Below are 20,999 nucleotides of genomic sequence, written 5' to 3'. Positions count from 1 at the left end.
CTGTTTGAGGTTGTGGACAGGTGTCTTTTATACTGATAACGAGTTCAAACAGATGACATTAATACAGGTAACGAGTGGAGGACAGAGGAGCCTCTTAAAGAAGAAGTTACAGGTCTGTGAGAGCCAGAAATCTTGCTTGTTTGTAGGTGACCAAATATTTATTTTACAGAGGAATTTACCAATTAATTTTAAAAAAATCCTACAATGTGATTTTCTGGATTTTTTTTTCTCATTTTGTCTCTCATAGTTGAGGTATACCTATGATGAAAATTACAGGCCTCTCTCATCTTTTTAAGTGGGAGAACTTGCACAATTGGTGGCTGACTAAATACTTTTTTGCCCCACTGTATGTATAAGTATTGGATCCGTGAAACAGGTCTTGTGACAGCAGCCTAATAAAGCTGTGCCGTCTGTCATTAATGTTAATCAAACAACAAAAGATAGAAGAAATCCCACACTGCTCTTGACTAAATAACGTTTTGTTGAATAACTTTAATATGTTGATTTACAGTTTATTCAATTTCTGTATCCTATTTAAAACGCGTTCATATTTTAGAAAATGTAGTTAATATTTGCATGATTAATGATTTATCTTATCCACCCACGACCCACCCACAAATAATCAAAATGCAATATTTTATCATCCGACCCACATGGCCCGCGGATTATCCGCAGCGCCCATGGATGTAACCACCATCCGCGCATCACTACCGCCCGGGCAATGAAGGAGTGGCTTCGTAAGAAGCATTTCAAGGTCCTGGAGTGGTCTAGCCAGTCTCCAGATCTCAACCCCATCGAAAATCTTTGGAGGGAGTTGAAAGTCTGTGTTGCCCAGCGACAGCCCCAAAACATTACTGCTCTAGAGGAGATCTGCATGGAGGAATGGGCCAAAATACCAGCAACAGTGTGTGAAAAACTTGTGAAGACTTACAGAAAACGTTTGACCTCTGTCATTGCCAACAAAGGGTATATAACAAAGTATTGAGATGAAATTTTGTTATTGACCAAATACTTATTTTCCACCATAATTTGCAAATAAATTCTTTAAAAATCCTACAATGTGATTTTCTGGATTTTTAAAAATTACAGGCCACTCTCATCTTTTTAAGTGGGAGAACTTGCACAATTGGTGGCTGACTAAATACTTTTTTGCCCCACTGTATGTATGTGTGTATATATATATAATTTTTTTTTTCATTTTAATTTTAATTTTATTTAAAGTTTAGTCATTTTGTTGTGTTTTTGTCATTTAAAAAAATTGTTTTGTTTTTCTATGTCTATATAGTTTTTATTAATTTTTATTTCAGTTGTAGTTATTTTATCACATTAAGTTAAACACAAGTTAACCTAAATTAAAAATTGAAAGCAACTATAAACAGTTTTTATATTTCATTTTATTTCAAGTAACACTTTTTTTTTTCTTTTTTTTTTTCGTTTTAGTTAACTATAATAACCCTGGTGCAGAATTGTTTTGGGATTTTTTTTTTTAATTGTTTATTTTTGTGAAACCTTTGGAATTCTGCACAATATATTTAAACGTAGTAGTACTATCTATGCATTATATACAGTTTTTAACTGAAAAGTTCAATAAATGAACATGCAAAGGATGCATTCAGAACTTCATGTGAAATTCTAGACTAACTGATTCTGTCTGAGCCTGCTGGTTGGGCCCTGAGGTTACATAAAACGAAAAAGGTGGAACAGTTTCTGATTGAAAGTTAACCGGAGTAATTTTGTTTGTGAGATGAAAATGAAAGTTTATAAAATGCTCATTGCATTTCGTTCATAAGCCTCAGATCAGTGTCTGCAAGATTTTTCACCCGGAGTGACCCAGTGCATCAGGCATTTTTAGAGTCAATCACAGAGACATCTCATATCAGACATGTGAAAGGGCCAGCTGGGGAGGGCTGGCCACATTGTGATCACTCACCTTCATCCTTAATTTGTTGTCATTACCTTTACGAGCATTTCAAGATCAAAAACAAGCAGAGAGGGAGGACTGCCATGTGACAGAGTTGGATCGAGGGCTTCGGCGGGAAAGTGAGAGAGCGAGGAGACATTTTGGATACCCTCTGCTTCATTATGTCTTTCATTATCCCAGTTAGTGATGAACAACATGCTCTTTCCTACCCAGCATGCTCTCCTCATCTCTCCTCTTGTGCCACTCCTACTGTCTGCACATGGATCCAAATCCTGTATTTCTAGTGTCTCAGAATTCCAGATTCCTGTGGTGTTTGGGGGCAAATTGCCTTTCTTGCGCTTGCAATAAACCCCAACTGCTAGCTATTGACAGATCTCCCTAAATGTTTGCAGGAGGGGGATGTAATTATCTTTTATCAAATTTTTCCCTCCACCTTGCGGGAGGGTCCTCGGGAGGGGGCTAAAGGGAGAGGAAGTGAGGAGATAAGAGCAGAGGGAGGGGGGTGATTATCTGTAATAGAAGAGCATGGAGGGACACTTTGTCCCCTGTTTGATCTGTCCCTATAGATGACACAGCAGGAAATTAAAGATGAAAGAGCTTTACCACCACTGTCTTCTAAGCAGCGGAAAACACGCACTCATTTGCTGGTCACGACGGACTTTTAGCACGAGGCATAGCCGTCTGTTATAGTCATGCTGCTTCTTATTCCTATATGTATGAGCTTAGCAAGTTGTGTAGATTTTTCTTTTCTCTCATTTCTCTGAAATATATTGTCTGACACACACTGCATATATATTTTTAACGTTATAGACAATATTTAAACTAATATTTTGATAATTACACTTTTTTTCACACAAGTACCTAATAAACATATTTGCCTTTTTATTATTATTATATTTTTATTTTATTTTGTTTATTTATTTATTTTTTTGTATAGGCATATACCTTAACGTTATGACTACATGAATGTGGGGCATGTTTTCACACTATACGGGGTAAGTTGTCACAGTGGAACCTATCATTAAAGAGCCTATTTAAGGTTCTTCAGCAATATTAAACCGGTAAAACAGTTAAAAAATTAAAAGATAGTGTACAAAAATACCGAATTATATTGTTGAACTTTTGAAGCGTTTTTGCACAGTTTTAGAATATCACTTAATAAACAGGTAACTCACTGTGTAATTATTGGAAGTGTGTGTGTGTTTCTTTTAAAACTTTGCATTGCAGTTTTTTAATATGAAAAAATATACATGTATGTTATTTTGCACTTACCAAAAGTTAAGTGTATATTTTAAAATTAAAAGAAAAAAAAAGTCAATATTACGGTCAAAATATTAGGTCACTCTTTCTTTTAAGGTCAATTCTCACTATTTTGACTTTTGTCTCAATAAACTCCTAATTACTGCTTATTAATAGTTATTAATAGTAGTTTTATAAGCACTAATAAACAGTATGCTGCTAGTGAGAATTAGTCCCTAAATTGTTACAAAATATTATGATTAATAATATACATTAAAAATATTGTAATTCAAGATGTTTTGGAACTGGGTGTTTGAAACCAACATACATCACCATTGTTAGAGAAAACAAGTTTCATGCATTTGAACTTTTCAAACCTAATATACTGAGATATAACTCTTGCTAATTTATATTCTAAAGCAATATTGAAGCCCCCAGCATAATTATTATTATTTTTTATTTTTTACAGGTTAAGAATGATTGTTGTGTTTTTAATTTAAAATTTGATCTAGGTTTTTCCAGAGAGAATCTGATTTATGTTACTCATTACACTAATTTAAACAGAAGAAAAACTGGCATGATGTTCAGAGCGGCCCTCACATTTTTCTTTGGCCATATTTCACTAGTGCAATAATAAATGAATTAGCACAGAGGAGGTTTCCAAACAGCCTGTATCTTACACAAACACGTTGAGTGACAGGGCAAAGCTCCCACTGTGGCAAAGAATCTCCCACAATTAACACTCCCCAACATATATTTCAACAGCTGAGAGGGGAAAGAGAGTCGGCCATCAAACAGACTGACTTCAAAAGAGGATCATTCCGAATCATCATATATCTCTTTAGCTTAAAAAAAAATCATACCTCATCTGTCTTAAATTTCACAAACTTGTAAAATGATTAATTGATCTTATGAGCTTGCTAGTAGCTTATCATTGTTGACAATCGTGAAGCTTTGATAACAAGGATCATATACAGGCAGTTTTATTTAAAGAAAACATTTTGAATAGTTTATGGTAGAGGATGTATCGGCTTTCTGGGTATTATTACACATATATGCCCTTTGAAAAACATACGAGCCACTGATCCTTTGCTTTGAAAAACACTGACATTTTAAGCGAGAGGAAAAAAAACACTTATAATCTCTTAGATTTTTCAGTCGCTTGCCACTGTATGTGTCAATGAGGTAAATATTTCTGCAGAAAACCCTTTGTATTAGCCTGTGTGTGGGTATGAGACTCTTGAAATGAATCGCTCGCTAGTGTCTCTACCCTAGAGCAGTACTTATCCTTCAATGTAGCATGAAATATCAAATAAGAGTAATCGGCTTTGCAAAAAAACACTGAAAGTTAGTTGCTAGAAGTCTTCTTTATCTCTCTCTCCCCCTTTTTTCTTTTTTTCCACATTCAGTTGAAGCTTTGTTTTAATTTAATACTTTTTTTTGCCTGTGCAATGTGAAATAGTTATGTATAATATTTATTACAGACTGTTGTGTCTGTATTATTATTATTTTTAAAAGAGATAGTGTTTATCATAGCTATAGTTTTACGGTCCAAACTTACTGACATAAATGAACTTGACTTGATTCATCATTATTTAATAAAGAAAGATTTGAAGTGATACCGAAGACAAAAAATGTTTCTTGTTATTTGATAGAAATGCTTAATATGGTGGATATTAATACGTTGCTCCCTCTGCTGGCACAGACCCTCTAACAATGTGTAACTCGAAATAAAAGGTGATTTGTCATACAGACGGCTGCGTATGTAATACCGTTTCAAATCCAGCCTTGCACTATACTGTTTTTAAATTCCTCTTACACAGGCGTTGTATGTAAAATTGACCAAAGCTTTAATTTACAGGTATTAAATAATTCAGCCAAATTGTTATACATTTCTTGTCGTAGCATTTGGGCATGTGAATAGGCAGGTCGATGTAAATGGAGCAGCTGGCAAAGACTGTGAGTGACTCTCGCAGCAATACTGGAGGTGGCTCACAGCACTCAGAAACATAGATTTACTATTTCACGCTCCAGAGTCCATGCTGTCCTTAAAGACTTAAAGGCATTTCACACCAGGATTACAATTTTACAATCACAGAGAGTGACCTATCACTCACTCCCAGGTCCCACTACTCCAACCAAATCACCTATTCTTTCTTTAAAAATGAGCTTGCCCTCTATCAGCATTATTCATTCTCTCCCTGATGGGAATTAACAAACTTTGTCATGAGAATTTCACTTACTAGATTCCAGCAACTTGTTAAATCAAAACCGGCCGGTAACTTTGTAATAAGTGAAAGAAATAAGAATAAAAACCTTTCTTTTGTAAGGTTGGACAAAATGAAAAGCCACTATTGACCTCACAGTAATCTTGAATTGTAAAAATGAACTCATTTTCCTCGTAAAAGTCACTTTTACAGTAAATAACGTACAAGCGACTTTGATAACTGGGTCTCTGTTTTTGGGGTTTTTAATGTATTTGCATTTTCAAAAATTTGAGCCAGACTTCCCAATTACAGCCTTTTAATAATGCATGCAAAACAAATGGCTGTTTAATAGCATGTTTAGACAAAATACATTTTTAATATCGTTTTTAATCTAAAGTTTGGGGTCAGTAAGTTTTCTTTTTATGGGAAAGAAATTAAGAAGTGACTTTTATTCAGAAAGAACATATTAAATTGATCAAAAATGACAGTAAAGACATTTATAATGTCACAAAAAGATTTCTATTTCAGATAAATGCTGTTCTTCAAACTTTGTTCATCAAAAAAATACTTTCCACACTTCATTATGCAGCACAACCATTTTCAACTAATAAGAAAAATAAGAAAGCTTTCTTAAGCACCAAACCAGCATACAGTATTAGAATGATTTCTTAAGAACCATGTAATTCTGAAGACTGTTGTAATGGCTGCTGAAAATTCAGCTTTGCTATTTAAATAGAAAGAGTTATTTTAAATTGTAATAATATTTCATATTACTACTGTATGTTTGATCAGAAAATGCAGCCATGGTAAACATTATTTCAAAAACATACAATCTTACTGACCCCAAACCTTTGCACTTTATATGTGACCCTGAACCACTTTTATGCCAAAAATCGTTAGGACATTAAGTAAAGATCATGTTCCATGAAGATATTTTGTAAATTTCCCACCATAAATATATCAAAACGTAATTTTTGATTAGTAATATACATTGCTAAGGACTTAATTTGGACAACTTTAAAGGCAATTTTCTCAGTATTTAGATTTTTTGCTCCCTAAGATTCCAGATTTACAAATAATTGTATCTCGGCCAAATATTGTTCTATCCTAACAAACCATAAATCAATGTAAAGCTTATTTATTCAACTTTGAGGTCATGTATAAATATCAATTTAAAAAAAAAAATTAGTTATATTAATTCATTTATATATTTTAAATTTTTCTTTTTTTTTTTTTTTTTTGGTCAGTGACTCTTAGCATTTTTTAAAATGATAAGTGGGAACTATTTGCATATGTGTGATTAAAAATTATTGATGTTTTGTGTTGTTGCTTTGTTTTTATATTTATACTATTAGCAGAGACCATGGTCTCTTTCTTGTTTTCATCGTCAAACTAAGAAGTTTAACTGTGTATACCCACTGTCAGTAGAAGAGCGCCATGTAAAATAGTACAGTCAGGTGGCTTGAGCAGGTAGACAGACTTCTGTGCCAAGCTGTGACCATTTAGCCGCCGATAACGCAGGTAATTGCATTTCTGGAAGAGCAGAAGCAGATGAAACACGACGCGAACAGATACCACCGGCACACCAGCCCCTTCTGTCGGAAAATTTCATTTCTTTCCACGAGGAAGCCATGAATGCGAAGGCTGAATCCAAATCCGTTCCCCCTGCACGTTTATCAGGCCTGGCCCACCAAGTGGGGAGATGGAGGTAATTCACTCAGCTGAGACTCACCACTTTAATCCAATTTACAGCCTCCCCCAGCAAGAGATAATTACAAGTCTTAAACCAGTTAGGAGAGGGGTAGAGGGGGAGAGGAAAAACCTTCGCTCTCCCAAACTGCTCCCGGGTCTGCAAAATATCGACAGAGAATGGGAGAGAAGATTTCTGCTGGGAGGACTCAAGCAAAGGCATTGTTAAAAACTAAGAAAGTGTGCAACTAATGAGGCAAAGTGAATTCCACTGCAAATGGAAGCCTGGGGTAGAGTGCCGAAATACACCCCGGGTCATGTTTGCACGTTTATGTGCACCCTGGCAAAGGGAAAGCTGCCTTTAAGGTCAACGCTTCGACGCTCGGTGTGTTTTTTGTGTAGAAAATGGCCAGAAAGCACGGCTAGATGTCGTTTTTTTTTCTTTGTTGTAGTGCACGAATGGCGTCAAGTGCTTTGTTAGCAAACTGCTGCCCTCACTCAAATCTCATCTGTGACTTGTTGCCAAGTGTTAAAACATAAAACATAGCTTTTAAAAAATACAAAAAAGCAAAGCTTTCACTTTGAAACTTTCCACTCTCGAAATGCTTGACAAAACCCATCCTGTCATGTTGCAGTGAAGTCTTTTTCTACGCTTAGTCTACACAACTACTTCAGCTGATTATGTGTTCATGCCATCACCTCGCTGTGATGAAATTTATCACTCTACATATATATTCAATTTTCAATGACCTGTATCCCACTAGCATCTCAAAAATGTCTTTGTAGTGAGCATTATCGATTTTCAAAAAGACGTTATAACAAAAGAAAGGGCAGGTATTGATTTTTCTCCTCTGAAAATAATGTAACATTTAGCCCTTTGTAAACAGAATTAACCTGGTATCACTGGGCTATCCATGGGAAGTGACACTTGCACTGTCACATTAATAACCATACAGATGGAGTGTCATTGCGTGATCTTGGGGTCATGAATTGTCATTATTCTTTGCAGTCAGATCTTCTGAGTGTCCGTCGGAGAGTGTGTTCATGTCTTTGTGTGTGTGTGTGTGTGTGTGTGTGTGTGTTTCAGGATGAAAAAAACCCTGATATTCCAGATATCTGGGTCATTTCAGCTGTGTCATATATTTGAGACCAATCAGCACATAATCAGAATTAATCACATGAATGCATTCATTGATTCTTTTGTTCATTCTTGCGAAGAGCGACATTTTACATTCTGCACCACTTTACTAGAAACTACAACGGAAACGCATTGTATTATATAAAATAAATGATTTCATACAGTATATGAATAAACAGTTAATAAAGTGTAATATAATGTTGCCCTCTGGAAAACTGTATTCATGGAATTTTATTTTATTATTTTTTTTCCAGATCAGATATCCTGATGCATCAAAAGTCACTTGGTACCTCAACTGCATAATATTTATGCCAGCTATTTTTAGTAATGTTATTAACCACATTAAAAGTAATTTCGTAAGCATCGTAAGCTTAAGTAAATCATAGAAACAACTTGCGGCAAAACATTATGTTTTGAGAAACATACCCCTGATCCAAATTATTTTTAAAAATGAAGGAAAAAACATAATATCGACATATATGGAATTATATGTATAATAACACTACAAAAAACAGCTAATCTAAATAGTAACATACATATTGTGCAACTGAGGTACTTATAAGTGACTTTTGATGCCATCAGGATATCAGATCTGAAAAAAATAGAGAATGCCACGATTGACCAATCAGAATCAAGTATTCCAGATAATTCCATTACAAGAATAAACATATAATATGGTGTAATATAATATATAAAATTGTATACTTTACATTAAAAAAAAAGCTTTTCCATTGTAGTTTCTAGTGAAAATCGTACAGAATGCAAAACGCCATTCTTCTTAATAATTTGTTTTCTTATATTTAGTGAGATATTTTTGTGTAATGAATTCGCATCAGGGGTTCTTTTGCGATAAGTTCTCTACATTTATATCTCGTCTATGTTTATTTGTTGATCATGTACTTGTTCATCAGCTGAACTGAAGGACTGAAGTCAAAATAAAAGTACAGCGGGAGCGGCTTTTCAATAATTGGTTGAATACATGCCTGTTTTAAGTAGAGGTTGTATTTTGACATCGTAAAATGTCATGTAAGCTACTGTATTCCCATCTTCTCTCCAAATAATCCAGTCGCCAAGGCTAAAACATGCACAGTGTGCAACTGCAGCCAAACCAGTGAGTGACTGTGGGTCCTCTTCTGTTCTTTGATGTGAGAGCTGAGGAATGGGGTTAAGTTGTGTTAAAGAATGTGAGGAAATCATAATGAGGCGGACTCTCAGGGAGCGGAAGCGTCAGTGAGCCCTAATTAATGGAGGCAGAGACACTCCTAAAGTCTCCCATTCAGTGTTTCACAATGGGCGTCTCTCTGAAGCAGAACCTGCGGTGGAATATTAAAGAAATGAATGAAAACGGGCGCAAATGCCGGACCCTCTGCCACCCCCGCCCCACCTCCCGTTCCTTTGGCACCCTGGCTCTCATTGTGTGCCTGTTCTCGAGTGTCTCCTCCAATCTTCTAGGGGAGTCCCATTCAGCGCAATCTGCTTCAGAAGATCCAGCCGCGCCGTTTTGTAAATATGGCCCCGGACAATACGCACAAAGGGAAGGCACATTGCCAACAAGTATCCAATTTAGTGCTTAAAAAATGTTAACTCCTCAAGCTCCCCTTGACTCTTTTAGACAAGGCACGACATGAAGAGCGACAGTGCCGTCGATGCAGAGGCGAGGCGAGTCGGGTCGGGGGGTATTTGAGAGGGGTTGCTGGAGAAGTGTGGACCCACCTGTCACTGATTATCCCTCCTGTTAAAGGGTTTAGTCTTGACCTCTCCTCCTCCTATCTGCCCCTCACCACTAATCTGTTCATTAACCACCAGCAACAAAGACTAAGAGTTTTGAAGGGGTCGGTGCAATGTGGCGGTATCCGAGGCGTGTGTATGTGTGAAATATGAACACTGAACTTGTGTGTAACCGTGAATGTGAATAACGGTGACTGTGTGGCCCACCAGAGCGCTAGTTGTGAATGGCTACATCTTGTTAGCGACATATGGCTTCATTTTGTTCTGTTACTAGTGAGTTCCTGTGCTTTTTTAACCATGTGGAGAGCCATAATAGACAGGACATCACCTTTGACCCTTACTGTATTATGGTGGGCCTACAACTGAAGAATGTTTGGAAGGCTTCATTATTGTTGAAGTTCAAAGTCCAGTTCTTTGTTGCAAACAATGCTGTGTTTTAAGCCTTTAAAGTAAATTTGAGGGTGAAATTATAGAATGTTTTATGTGAAAATATAACTTGGAATTTATCATATAATATTTAGAATTACATCTTTCCTACAAAAAACAAAACTGTGCTAGTATAGTGAACAAAAAAACTCACTTGTTTATGCTAGACTGCAATAAGATTCAATGAAGAACAAAGAGCCTTTGCGTCATTCTCCAGCTTCTAAGATTTTCTCAATCTTTTTTTTTTTTACTGAAAGTCAATCGGATTTATAATGCTGCGCTAAGCTACCTCCCTCATTAGTTGGTAAAATTCAGTTAATTAAAATGAGTGTTTTATACTTAAATATGTATAGAATTTTCTAGTATTTTTAACATTTATATGGCCGTTAAATCCAAGAGTAAGTAAACCTCCAAGTCCAAAATGAACAAAATTCTTTTAGAATAGACTCATTCATGCTCCTAATCTTCACTTCCTGCCTTTTTTTTTTTGTGATACTTGTCTGTTTATAATTGCTACTTTTGTTGTCCATGCTGTGCTGAATAAGCGGTCTAAGATGTTCGCCACTTTCTAGCCACTGCCTTTGTTTTTGTACACTGTAACTCACAGACACCTTCTGTTGTACTGGAAATTCTCTTAACCACCTCTCCCCCATTGTTGGAAGATTTTATGTATATGTGTCATTTAGAGGTTTTACTTCAAGATTCTGTCATGGGATTGAGAGAACACAATTCTATTTTTAAAGTCAATTAAAAAAAAATCACTTACCCACCCTTGTGTTGTTCCAAACCTGTATAACTTTCTTCTGCTGCGAAACACAAATTAAGATGGTTTAAGAATTAAAGTTTAACTATTGACTTCCATTGACATTTTAAAAAAAATTACTTGTTTTATGCGCCACAGAAGAAAGTAAGTCAACATGAGGGTGATGACAGCATTTTTGGGTGAACTTTTTTGGGAGGGATGAGACAATTTTAATGTTTACCTTTTGTGTTTTTTAGCAGTATAATAAAAAAAAAAAAAAAAAACATTTGTAATTGAATTTTTTGTGATGTTCTAATAAAAATCGTTAGGCCTATAAGTTATGGATAGCATATAATAGCAGTCATTACCATATTAATTTGCTAGGAAGCTGTAAAAGTCAGTTAGTTGTGTGTTTATTAGTTTGTGACAGGCATAAAGACATGTAGATTAATTCATGACCCCAAGAAAAATTGGACAACAATTACTGCCAAACGTGTCTGTCAGAGCAGAAAAGTAAAGGTAGCAAAATGATGACAAGAATACATGCTCAATTCATTATACGTATTAATGAAGTTCTGCTTGATTACTTGTAGGTGACATTCAACGCCAGTGTTTTTTTTTCACCTGACATAATGGACACTCACATGTAAATAATTGAATCTTCAATGATTAAGCATAGTAACATTTTGAGTTTTATTAATGTCCTCAATGATAGGTCTAGTAATTAAACGCAGTGCAGTCGTTGGTCATAATTAAACTATTAAGCATCTCAAGGTTTGACCTTTTCGCCTCTGACCCACAGTTAAAGCAAATGTAATGACTCAGAGAAACTCGTTTGTACAGGCATGGTGAGATGACCTTTTAGTGGCATAGGACAGGGGGTTTTATGAGGTTTCTCTTGAATTCAGTTTGAACACATTACATACAAGCTTTAGAACAAAATACCTATCTGTACCACTTGCATATTTCACAATCTGCTAAAGCTCTCAAATAAAGAGAGAGAATTATTTATCAGATAGGACTTTTACTAAATTGTTTTAATAAAAATCCATTCAGAAATTTTTAATATATATATATATATATATATATGTATATGTATGTGTGTGTGTGTATATATATATGTGTGTATATATATATATATATATATATATATATATAGTATTGTATTATATAAAATGTATTATCTAAAAATATTTGTAAAATATATTCACATTCACTGTGATACATATATAAATGTGTTTATATATGGTATATATAAGCGTGTGTGGATGGATGGATGGATGGATGGATGGGTGGATGGATGGATGTGTGAGTGACTGTGTGTTTTCAAATATTTTAAAATCAAACCTTTTTTTTTTTACTCTCCCAATAAGTTCCAAGTATCATTTTGAATTCTTGAAGGTAAACTTACAAATGACTGCTGCCTTGAATTTTGCAGCACTGACGTCTTTCCTCCATTTCTTCTCATTCCTTCGGTCCAGTAAACAACATCTGCCATTCCATTTGCCCACCTTACACTGTAACCTCTGTCTAGTATAGTTAAGTGAATGCACAATGGAGGGTAATGATCTTCTACTAATGTCTGCTATTACCAGCACTCTCACAGTGATAGATTAGAGCAGATACCTTGTATATTTTCCCAAGGCCGCTGTTGTCTAATGTGCATGCATTGATGTTTTTCATAGAATGTTTTGTTTTGCTTTTTTTTGGTCTTTTTTCTGTTGTTTATTTAAGGTTTTAATCAATGAACTGAATTAGGATGCTTGCAGTGGTATTTGAGCAGCTCTCTGAGGACATCCGATTTTTTCACATTATAGGCTCGGGCTGTGTTAACCTGTTGATAAAGATAATTGCCCTCGACCCCTGGCTGCATTTGCTTTATAAGTATGCCACTGTGGCCGAGCCATAGATCAGCCTCTTACATGCAGATCAGAGCCGGATCAATATGACACTACATCCTGACCCCGAGACCTCGGGTCAATACCCCTTAAATCAGTGCGCTCAGAATTAGCCGTCATCAACCTCAGTTAATGGAGATGCTTCATCCATGCCGGTGAACTGAATGGCAGTGGGTTTTTTTTTGCTTTGTTGCAAGCCAGGGCTTGTTTTGTGTTGCAGCAGCCCTCCAAGAATGCTGTGTTCCTATTTTTTTGTTTGTTTGTTTTAACTGTCATGGCAGTTCAGTTTAAGTGGGATCTGAGTTTTGCATCTATTTTTTTCCCCGAAAACACGTTGAAAAGGTTTTCATTGTGGCCCCAAGCATTTCCTTAGGGAAGTGATATTAAATTCAAAATATGATGGGCTCTTTGAACTCATTTACTCATGGTTACTGTTTAATCCACAGGCGTTTCATTTACACTGGTGAGTAGGAGCAGTCTGAGGGATATTGTTTCCCTGAGGAGATCATTGACTAAAACACTTTGCATTCCATTCACTGTATGTAAGTCATTTTCAGAGGTTATAACCCAGAGCCGGAGAAGGAGGACACGATTGCCTTTATGGTCCGAATCAAAAAGCCTGTTCAAGTTTCCTTTCACGACTGGTACCTCTCAGCTTTAATATTTTACTGTTCTGTGTAAAACAAGTTTTGCACTTACAACAAGTAGACACATTTAAACATTGATTGTCGAATTTCTTTGACTTCTTCTTTTTAAATAAACATTTTAAAAAAGCCTACTGATCAACAAGTGCACAGGATTATTCCGGCCTCACCGCTGGTGAACAGATCTGAGAGCAGCCATGCGGACCCTGCTGCTGCTAAAACTGACCATCACAATCCCAGCCACAGCTGAGACTTTAACTGAGCAGCACAAACTGTTTTCTCAACAAAGGGATTGGCTCAAACAAATGTCATAAGCCTTTAATGAGAGAGCTGATCTCTCTAAAACCTACTTCTATTCACAGGCCCTATAGCCATTGGAGTCATTGAGACTAAACAGAGGCTCTCTCTCTTAGGAACCCACTGCAGCCAAGCCACATGACAATGCAGGTCAATTAATTGGTTAAAAAAAGTGGGAATCCAATTAATGTGTATCAAGCTGGCATTTTTGCATGATGATAGCTCATTAGTGGGGGTGTTTTGCTGGATTATCCCCCCCTCATTAAAAGGCTGTCTTTCTCAGTAGGGCTTTAGGCAGCAGGGAGGGGATTCTTTATGCAACAGGTCTGAAACAAAAACTCTATGTTATCCTCATTTAATGGATTTAACGGTGTTGAATTTTTAAATGGCTTGGGCAGATGCCTTTTGACAGGGCACTGCAGTTCACATTCACTTTCACACTGTTCCTAAATTACAGAGGGGCATTTAGTGAAAAAGTGAAAGCAAGCTTTAGTGTACTTTCACCTGTGAATAGTGTGGACGTTTTCAAAACTAAAAATGTCCAGTAAAATGAATTGTTCAACCTACGTTTGGTCATTTTTGTGAGAACACAACATGGAAAGCTGCTATAAAAATAAATAGTATTATACCTAACCACACTGAAAAAAATGCTACTAAATTTACCAAGAAAGCTAACTGAGGCTAACACCACAGATGTGTAGGAATGCCTTTTGTTTTCTCTCGTTGCTGCCCTCCTTTACAAACAATTACACAGAAATGGCAAGTAATGCACTGAATTAAACATGATACTATGAAGTAGAAAAACTAAAATTGTATTTTCTTGTAAATCCAATTGCTATGTTTAAACTTGTGCATATTTTGTCAAGTAAATTCATAGTACGGACATCTCATCAATTTAAATGATACTCACTTCATTATTGAATGTATAGGGTATTTTTCAACATGAAAAACTGCCAAAAATGGCATTTTTCACATTTTGCTCAGTTGTTTTTAGTTTGTCTCTGAGCAGAAGATTGATATCCTTGCCATACTTGTGTAGAATAACTTCACTTTAATCTTGTTTGAGGCAAAAATTCAAGTGGAGTGTGTCTAGTTGTTTCCGAGATTACTTCATCTTTCTCTGTGCAGCCACTTCCGCCTTTGTCCTCTGGCATTCAATGTCCCATTACCCTTCACAAGCAGCTAGTTTCTGCTGTTCGCCCAGTGCTTTCCACTGAGGCCAACATCACGGCGATGTGTAAGAATGCCTTTTCTTTTCTCTCATCGCTGCCCTCCTTTACAAACTCTGATTAATTGATGATTGTTTGTAGTGTGGGCCATTTTTGTTATATTCACCGCCAGAAGGAAATTGTAATTTTTTTTTAACCTAACTTTAAATTGTAAAGCTTTTAGGGTAGCCTGTTCTTGTTTGGGTCAAGTGTTTGTTTTGGCCCAGGTTTTTTTTGTTTTTTTTTTGAGCAAAATCCTGTGTTTGTATCATGTGGCATGTTCAGGGAACTGTGAGAAGGACAATTAGTCCAAAGTCACGCGGTGTTGGGAAGTTACTGATCTTGGGCACATGATTTAGGTCACCGGGACTGGGTTTAAAGTTCTTGTTCTTAGAAATGGTGAAATAGAAATGGCTTGTGCTAGTTCTATCCTGAGCTGTCCTGTAAGCTACCGTCACCCGTGCATCAAGTCACACCCATAATTCAACCCCTTTGTACATTCATAATTGTTTTAATTAGTTTTTAGTTCCTTTTCCCTTTTTTCCCTGTTTTTCCATCATGTTCAACAAACAATCAGTTATCAAATCAAATTGCTTCCAATGGTTTATAATTGAAGTCAGTAATTATAGCCTTAGAACATTAAAAAGTAGTTTTGTATATTTGATATGTGCCCTGAACACTATGCAAAATATAAAACGGAGTGTCTATTTCATGAGGGTATCAAAGTTTAGATTAATTCAGCCTCAAGTCATGGCAAATGTTAATTGTCGACGAGTAATGATGAAGTGGGAAAATAATTAGGAATATGTTAATCATAGTGTTTACTATGCAACCCAAAGCATCCTAATTTTAGCCTTAGATTGCACTGAATGTTTTTCCCCCATACATATTTGGTCATTATTGAAAATGTATAATGTGCTGGAATTTTGTACACCAATTTATTTGGACAGGAAGTAAGCTCTTTTGTGCGTCTGTGCAGTAGTAACTGAACTGTTGTTGACCCACCAATCCCCTCTTAAAGACAGTCTGACACATCAACGCATAAAAGACTGTTTCTATTACTTCCTGTCTAATCCTTAAGGTCAAACATAGAGCATCAGCACATGGTACAATTACATCTGTGCAATGTTTTCCCCTTTTTTTTCCTACTCTAAGGCCATTTATCCAATTCCAAAACAAGAAAAGTGAATTTTAGGCTCATGTCATGTAGTGCTATTCTATTTTATATGTTATTTTTTTTTATGTTTTTCCACAGCTATACTATTCTCTCCACATTTCTTACATTTTAAATGCTGGAGAAAGAATGTGTTCATAATTTAATCATCTTTTATAGATGGACAGTATAATGTCAGGGGAAAACATTTTTTTTAAAAGAAAGATATTCAGTAAAAGCTGACTTTTTATGTTGCAAGTTGATGCTGTGTTTCTTCTTCTTCTTCTTTTGGCAATATTTCCCTCTCATTCATCTCCTAATCATCTATTCTGTGCACCCAGGTGTATACATTGACAAATGTCTCCAACGGTAGGTATTTACCTAGCGTAGATAAAGAATGTTAAGCATTTCCAATACCTACAGCATTAGGCAAATCTATAAATGAAGACTGTTTTTCCCTCTCTTATAAGACACTACTCGCACAAATCTAATGGATGTTAGTTATTTTCCAAAGTCTTATTTTCTGATTGAATCCTTTCAGAACCTCTGTTGTTTTATGTGCTGATAAAATGATTAATGTTTTGAGGATTTTAATGCTTTCAGACGCACAGTAATAGACATGTAGAGTTTTAACCTAGGCCCTTCAGACCGGTTGGGTTATAACCCTAAAAGTAACCACTGTTATTTAAGCACTGTTTTAACCACACAGAGCGTATGTATCCATTTCGAAATCAGTTTAGACTCTAGCATTGAGTCTAACAGTAGCCGTGGGGTTAAATCCTTTTCATTCATTCCTGTAATATACTGAAACACAGTACAGTACGGCAGTGCATCGGGGAGTTTGATTTCAAGCAGATACTGACTCTAACAATGAACAGATTTAATCTGATTAGAAAGCGGCAGTCCCTGTAAAGCAGGGTGCTTGTGCGGGACCAGCCAGTGAGTTTACCCACTCATGCCATCTGTTAAGAGGCTGCTCCAAAGTTCAGCTTGGATTCACAAGCCCCAGGAGTTCTACCAGCTTGCTTACTTCTCCTGTCCGCTGGATCGTGGCGCGTGCGCGTATGTGTGTGGGTTATGTTTGTATGTGTGTACGTGTGTTCATGTGTGCATGTCTGGACCCACCTCTGCTCCACATACCAAACCGATTGTCCCTGCATTCACACAGGCAGGTAGGAGGCTGGCTGTCTTCAGAACAGGGTAAGCCTACCGTGATACAGCGTATTGTAGAATATTTGAACCACGGTAACATTATTCTGAGAGAAAGTTTCATTTTAGTCGCTTTCGGTGTATTTTTTTGTTTCTCAGGTGGTTCAAATGAATTACACTTTTCACTCTGGCTTTGAAGAACAGCTTTGTTTGTGGCCTTAAGTGCAAAAAGTCAAAGCAAAGTCTCTCTTGCTCTGTCATTCTCTGATGTATAGCGCCACCATCATGCTGAGACTGACTAATGAAATCTTTGGCAATGCGTTAAGGCCGTATACTGTATGTTTCAAGTCAAGTTGCCCTCTTTTTTTTTTTTTTTATTTATTTCCCAACCGCTGATAATCGCCTCTATTCACAGAGTAGATTTACAGGCACTTGATTTAATTTCTGACTGAATTTATTATGATGGAGAAACAGTGACTGACTTTTTTATTTTTATGTTTTGGAACGCTTTCAAGAGAAGTGACGCACAGAACAAAAAATGTATATTATAGACTACGCTTTTGGCAGAATATTTTTGAAATATGATTGTTTTTTACACTTTTAAAGAAGCAATCTAGATGCAATTCACTACATTAACAATGAAATCATTTACTTTACATGGAGGATTGCTTTGGAGGCTGTACAGATATGGTTTAAATTATGAGTCTGTGTTGGAAATATGTCTGGATCACGTTAATAAATCAAAATGGATCTAAAACTGTTATCTCTTGTACGTAATGTACAAGGTAGTACGTACTGTCTTTTTTATATATAGAAAACACTTCAAATTAGCGCATTAGGCTCATGATTTAACTCCTATATCTTGGATTCCTTTGACTCTCCCCTGGGTTTTTGGGTTAATAGATAACCGCAAACAGCTTGTTGAAAAATGATTTAGTTTGACCCACAAAATCATTAAAAAGTCTAGCCGTACCCATACATACTTTACTATTGAAATGCTTTGGGGTTGTGTGATTGAATTTCTGACCTTTATGTGAAATGAGCATGAGGGTTTTTTTCTGTTTTGCCGTAGAGACAAAGCTCTCAACTTGACTCGTGTAATATGCAGTGTGTAGAAGATAAGGGTGGCCATTTTAGACATACCATTTATGAATGATATGCTTTTTGTGGCAGATATATTTTGTAGGTATTAATAGGGATTTAAAGTAGGAATGTAAATAATATATAAATTCCTTCCTTCAATCCCTATTAGTTCATATACATCATTTAATTCTAATAATAATAAATAATTATTTAACTTCAGTTTCTAATGTTTGCTATACAGAATTCAGAAAAATGTTTTTGCTTACATTGCACTTCCAATTGTAACTTTTTGCATTATCACATTGTTGTACATATTTATTTTAATTTTTATTTTTTTTAAAGGTACTAAACATATTATTTGTGATAATGCAATAATTCTAGTGGAATCTAGAAGAGAGAGTCATTGGGTCAGTAAAGTGTGAGTCACTGGTTTGAAGTGTTGAGGGTGACTGTATAGGAGACGGGATGGCGGGGAAAGTTCGGAGAGGAACCTGGCAGGGCCCGCCAATCAATCGCAAAGTTCACATTAAAAAGTGCTGACAGCAGTGGGAGAGAGAGTTCCCACTTTCATCTAGCGCAAGACCTCCAGCTAACCTTCACGTCACACTTTTCCTCTCAAGACCTTCTTTCTTTATTAAATTGTGTTGCATCCCACGGTGGAATTCAAGGCACCGCCTGCTTTGTCACTTATCACAAAACTTTTGACTCATTGCATTTTTCATATGAAAAACAATTCATACGATAGCCTTGAACCGGGGCCTTCTTTTGTTTTTGTTCCGCCCACACACACACACCACTCCAGTTCAAAACCCCTTTGCTTAATTGAGTTTGCTGATCAAAAGCTAGAATCTCTACTGTAGATATATAAAATTATTGTGTGTCTGTTTTTTTAAACCATTTTAATCTGTATCTTTTCTGTCTTGTTCACAGCAGAATTAGTTTGTCTGGGTTGAGTTGTTTTATATCCTCATCTGCAGTAATTTTCCAGTTCTTTAGTTTAATGTGACTAAAGGGAAGAACCAACAAGAAACTCTGAAAATCTAAAACGTGTAATAAATGTGTGTATTAATGTTTATTTTTTATAAAGTGTTGTATTTCTTTAATTGCTTTCTAAAGGTGAGCTTGGCTCTTGCGTTTCTTTACAAAGTCTAGATCCATAATTCATAGCATTAACATTTTTTTTGTAAGATAATGAACTAGAAAGGACATCACTAACAGGAATATAATGACAGTTTAAATAAAGTCAATATTATAAAGTATTGTAAATACATATTTTAAATATGAAGTATTGTAAATGTCTTATTCATTCTTTAATTATATATATAAAACATCTTTTGTGTTTTAGCAGTCCAGTTTGAGACATGAAAATACATAAATTGTGCTCTGTGATTCGTTTTTATAAAAATGAAAAAATAAATAAATCTTATTTTTAGATGCAAGATAACTTTTTTTCTTAAAACAACAAAAATGGACATACACAGCAACAGAGCTGATTTCAGCATTCTTACCAAAAACGTATTGAACTTCAGCCTTTGGGGCTGGCACTCGATTAGTGTGATCTGCAGGAAATTTTGGTTACCAGCCGGTAACTTCTACTTAAACAAAACTTAGCAAAACACAGTCTTTTGCTGCCCCTTAAGGCTGTATGGAGGGTTATGACAATATGGCTATATATATAGTTCTCTGTCTTTTTGACTAGGACTGTATATTTCATTTTGCTAATTAACTTAAGCTTTAAAACTAAAAAAAAAAATCATACAGTGAGAGTTAGTGTGTTTATCTTACCATAAGCGTATTTGCGTATAAATGTCTGTTTAGGACCAGCTTCAGAATTACTTCACACAAACCAAATATCTTAAACATCTACCGTGCTAAACTGACTCATATATTAAGAGACGGTAAGAAAAAAATGGGGGAAAGTGCTGTGCTATACACTTTTCAGGTCAGTTATTAACAAGACTAGTCTATGAAGTTTTGTTTTTGTCAAGGGTCAGGAGAGAATATGCTATATAGGCCTAGTATATATATATATATATATATATATATATATATATATATTATTTGTTTATTTATTTTTATTATATGTTTTTTTCTTGTTTCTTGATAATATTTTTTGACATATTTACTGTCTGGCAAAACATGATCAAGTGTATATTCAAATTCAAGTAAGAATTTGGACCAGCTTTTGGAAAAAAAGGAAATTGCTGGTGTTACAGGAAATACTGCCATCCGGTGGTGAAAATGTACTACAGCAACAAAACTATAGGGGCACATACTGGATTTTTCAGGATTAAATATATTTTATGCTAAATTTATAGTTAAAACGTTAAATGTACACTGTTTATGTAGTTTTTATGAATATATACATTTATTTATATACATTATATACATTTTTTAAATATGGTTATGTATGCATTAAATTAAACAGTGCTGTTAATTCAATGCATTTCATAAGTTAAGTATTTTTATTAGGGTTT

General features: G+C 35.6%; 1 protein-coding gene across 4 annotated transcripts in view; it reads left to right on the top strand.

Annotated features, from left to right (window-relative positions):
• The window catches only part of cdhr1a (cadherin-related family member 1a), a 100,289-nt gene that overhangs the window by 41,953 nt on the left and 37,337 nt on the right, over positions 1–20,999 (top strand). For 3 of the 4 annotated variants that reach the window (XM_058795775.1, XM_058795774.1, XM_058795780.1), the window contains exon 1: positions 17,379–17,490. The exons of the other annotated variant lie outside the window; for it this stretch is intronic. In XM_058795775.1, coding sequence (XP_058651758.1) covers positions 17,394–17,490 — 97 coding nt within the window. In that variant the 5' untranslated portion in view covers positions 17,379–17,393. Of the gene's footprint in view, positions 1–17,378; positions 17,491–20,999 lie in introns of those variants that run through there. 4 annotated transcript variants of the gene reach the window in all.

This window comes from Onychostoma macrolepis, chromosome 13 (assembly GCF_012432095.1).
Source record: "Onychostoma macrolepis isolate SWU-2019 chromosome 13, ASM1243209v1, whole genome shotgun sequence".
In the NCBI taxonomy this organism is placed as follows: Eukaryota; Metazoa; Chordata; class Actinopteri; order Cypriniformes; family Cyprinidae; genus Onychostoma; species Onychostoma macrolepis.
Note: the sequence above shows the minus strand (reverse complement) of the source record. Positions and strands in the feature narration are given on the sequence as shown.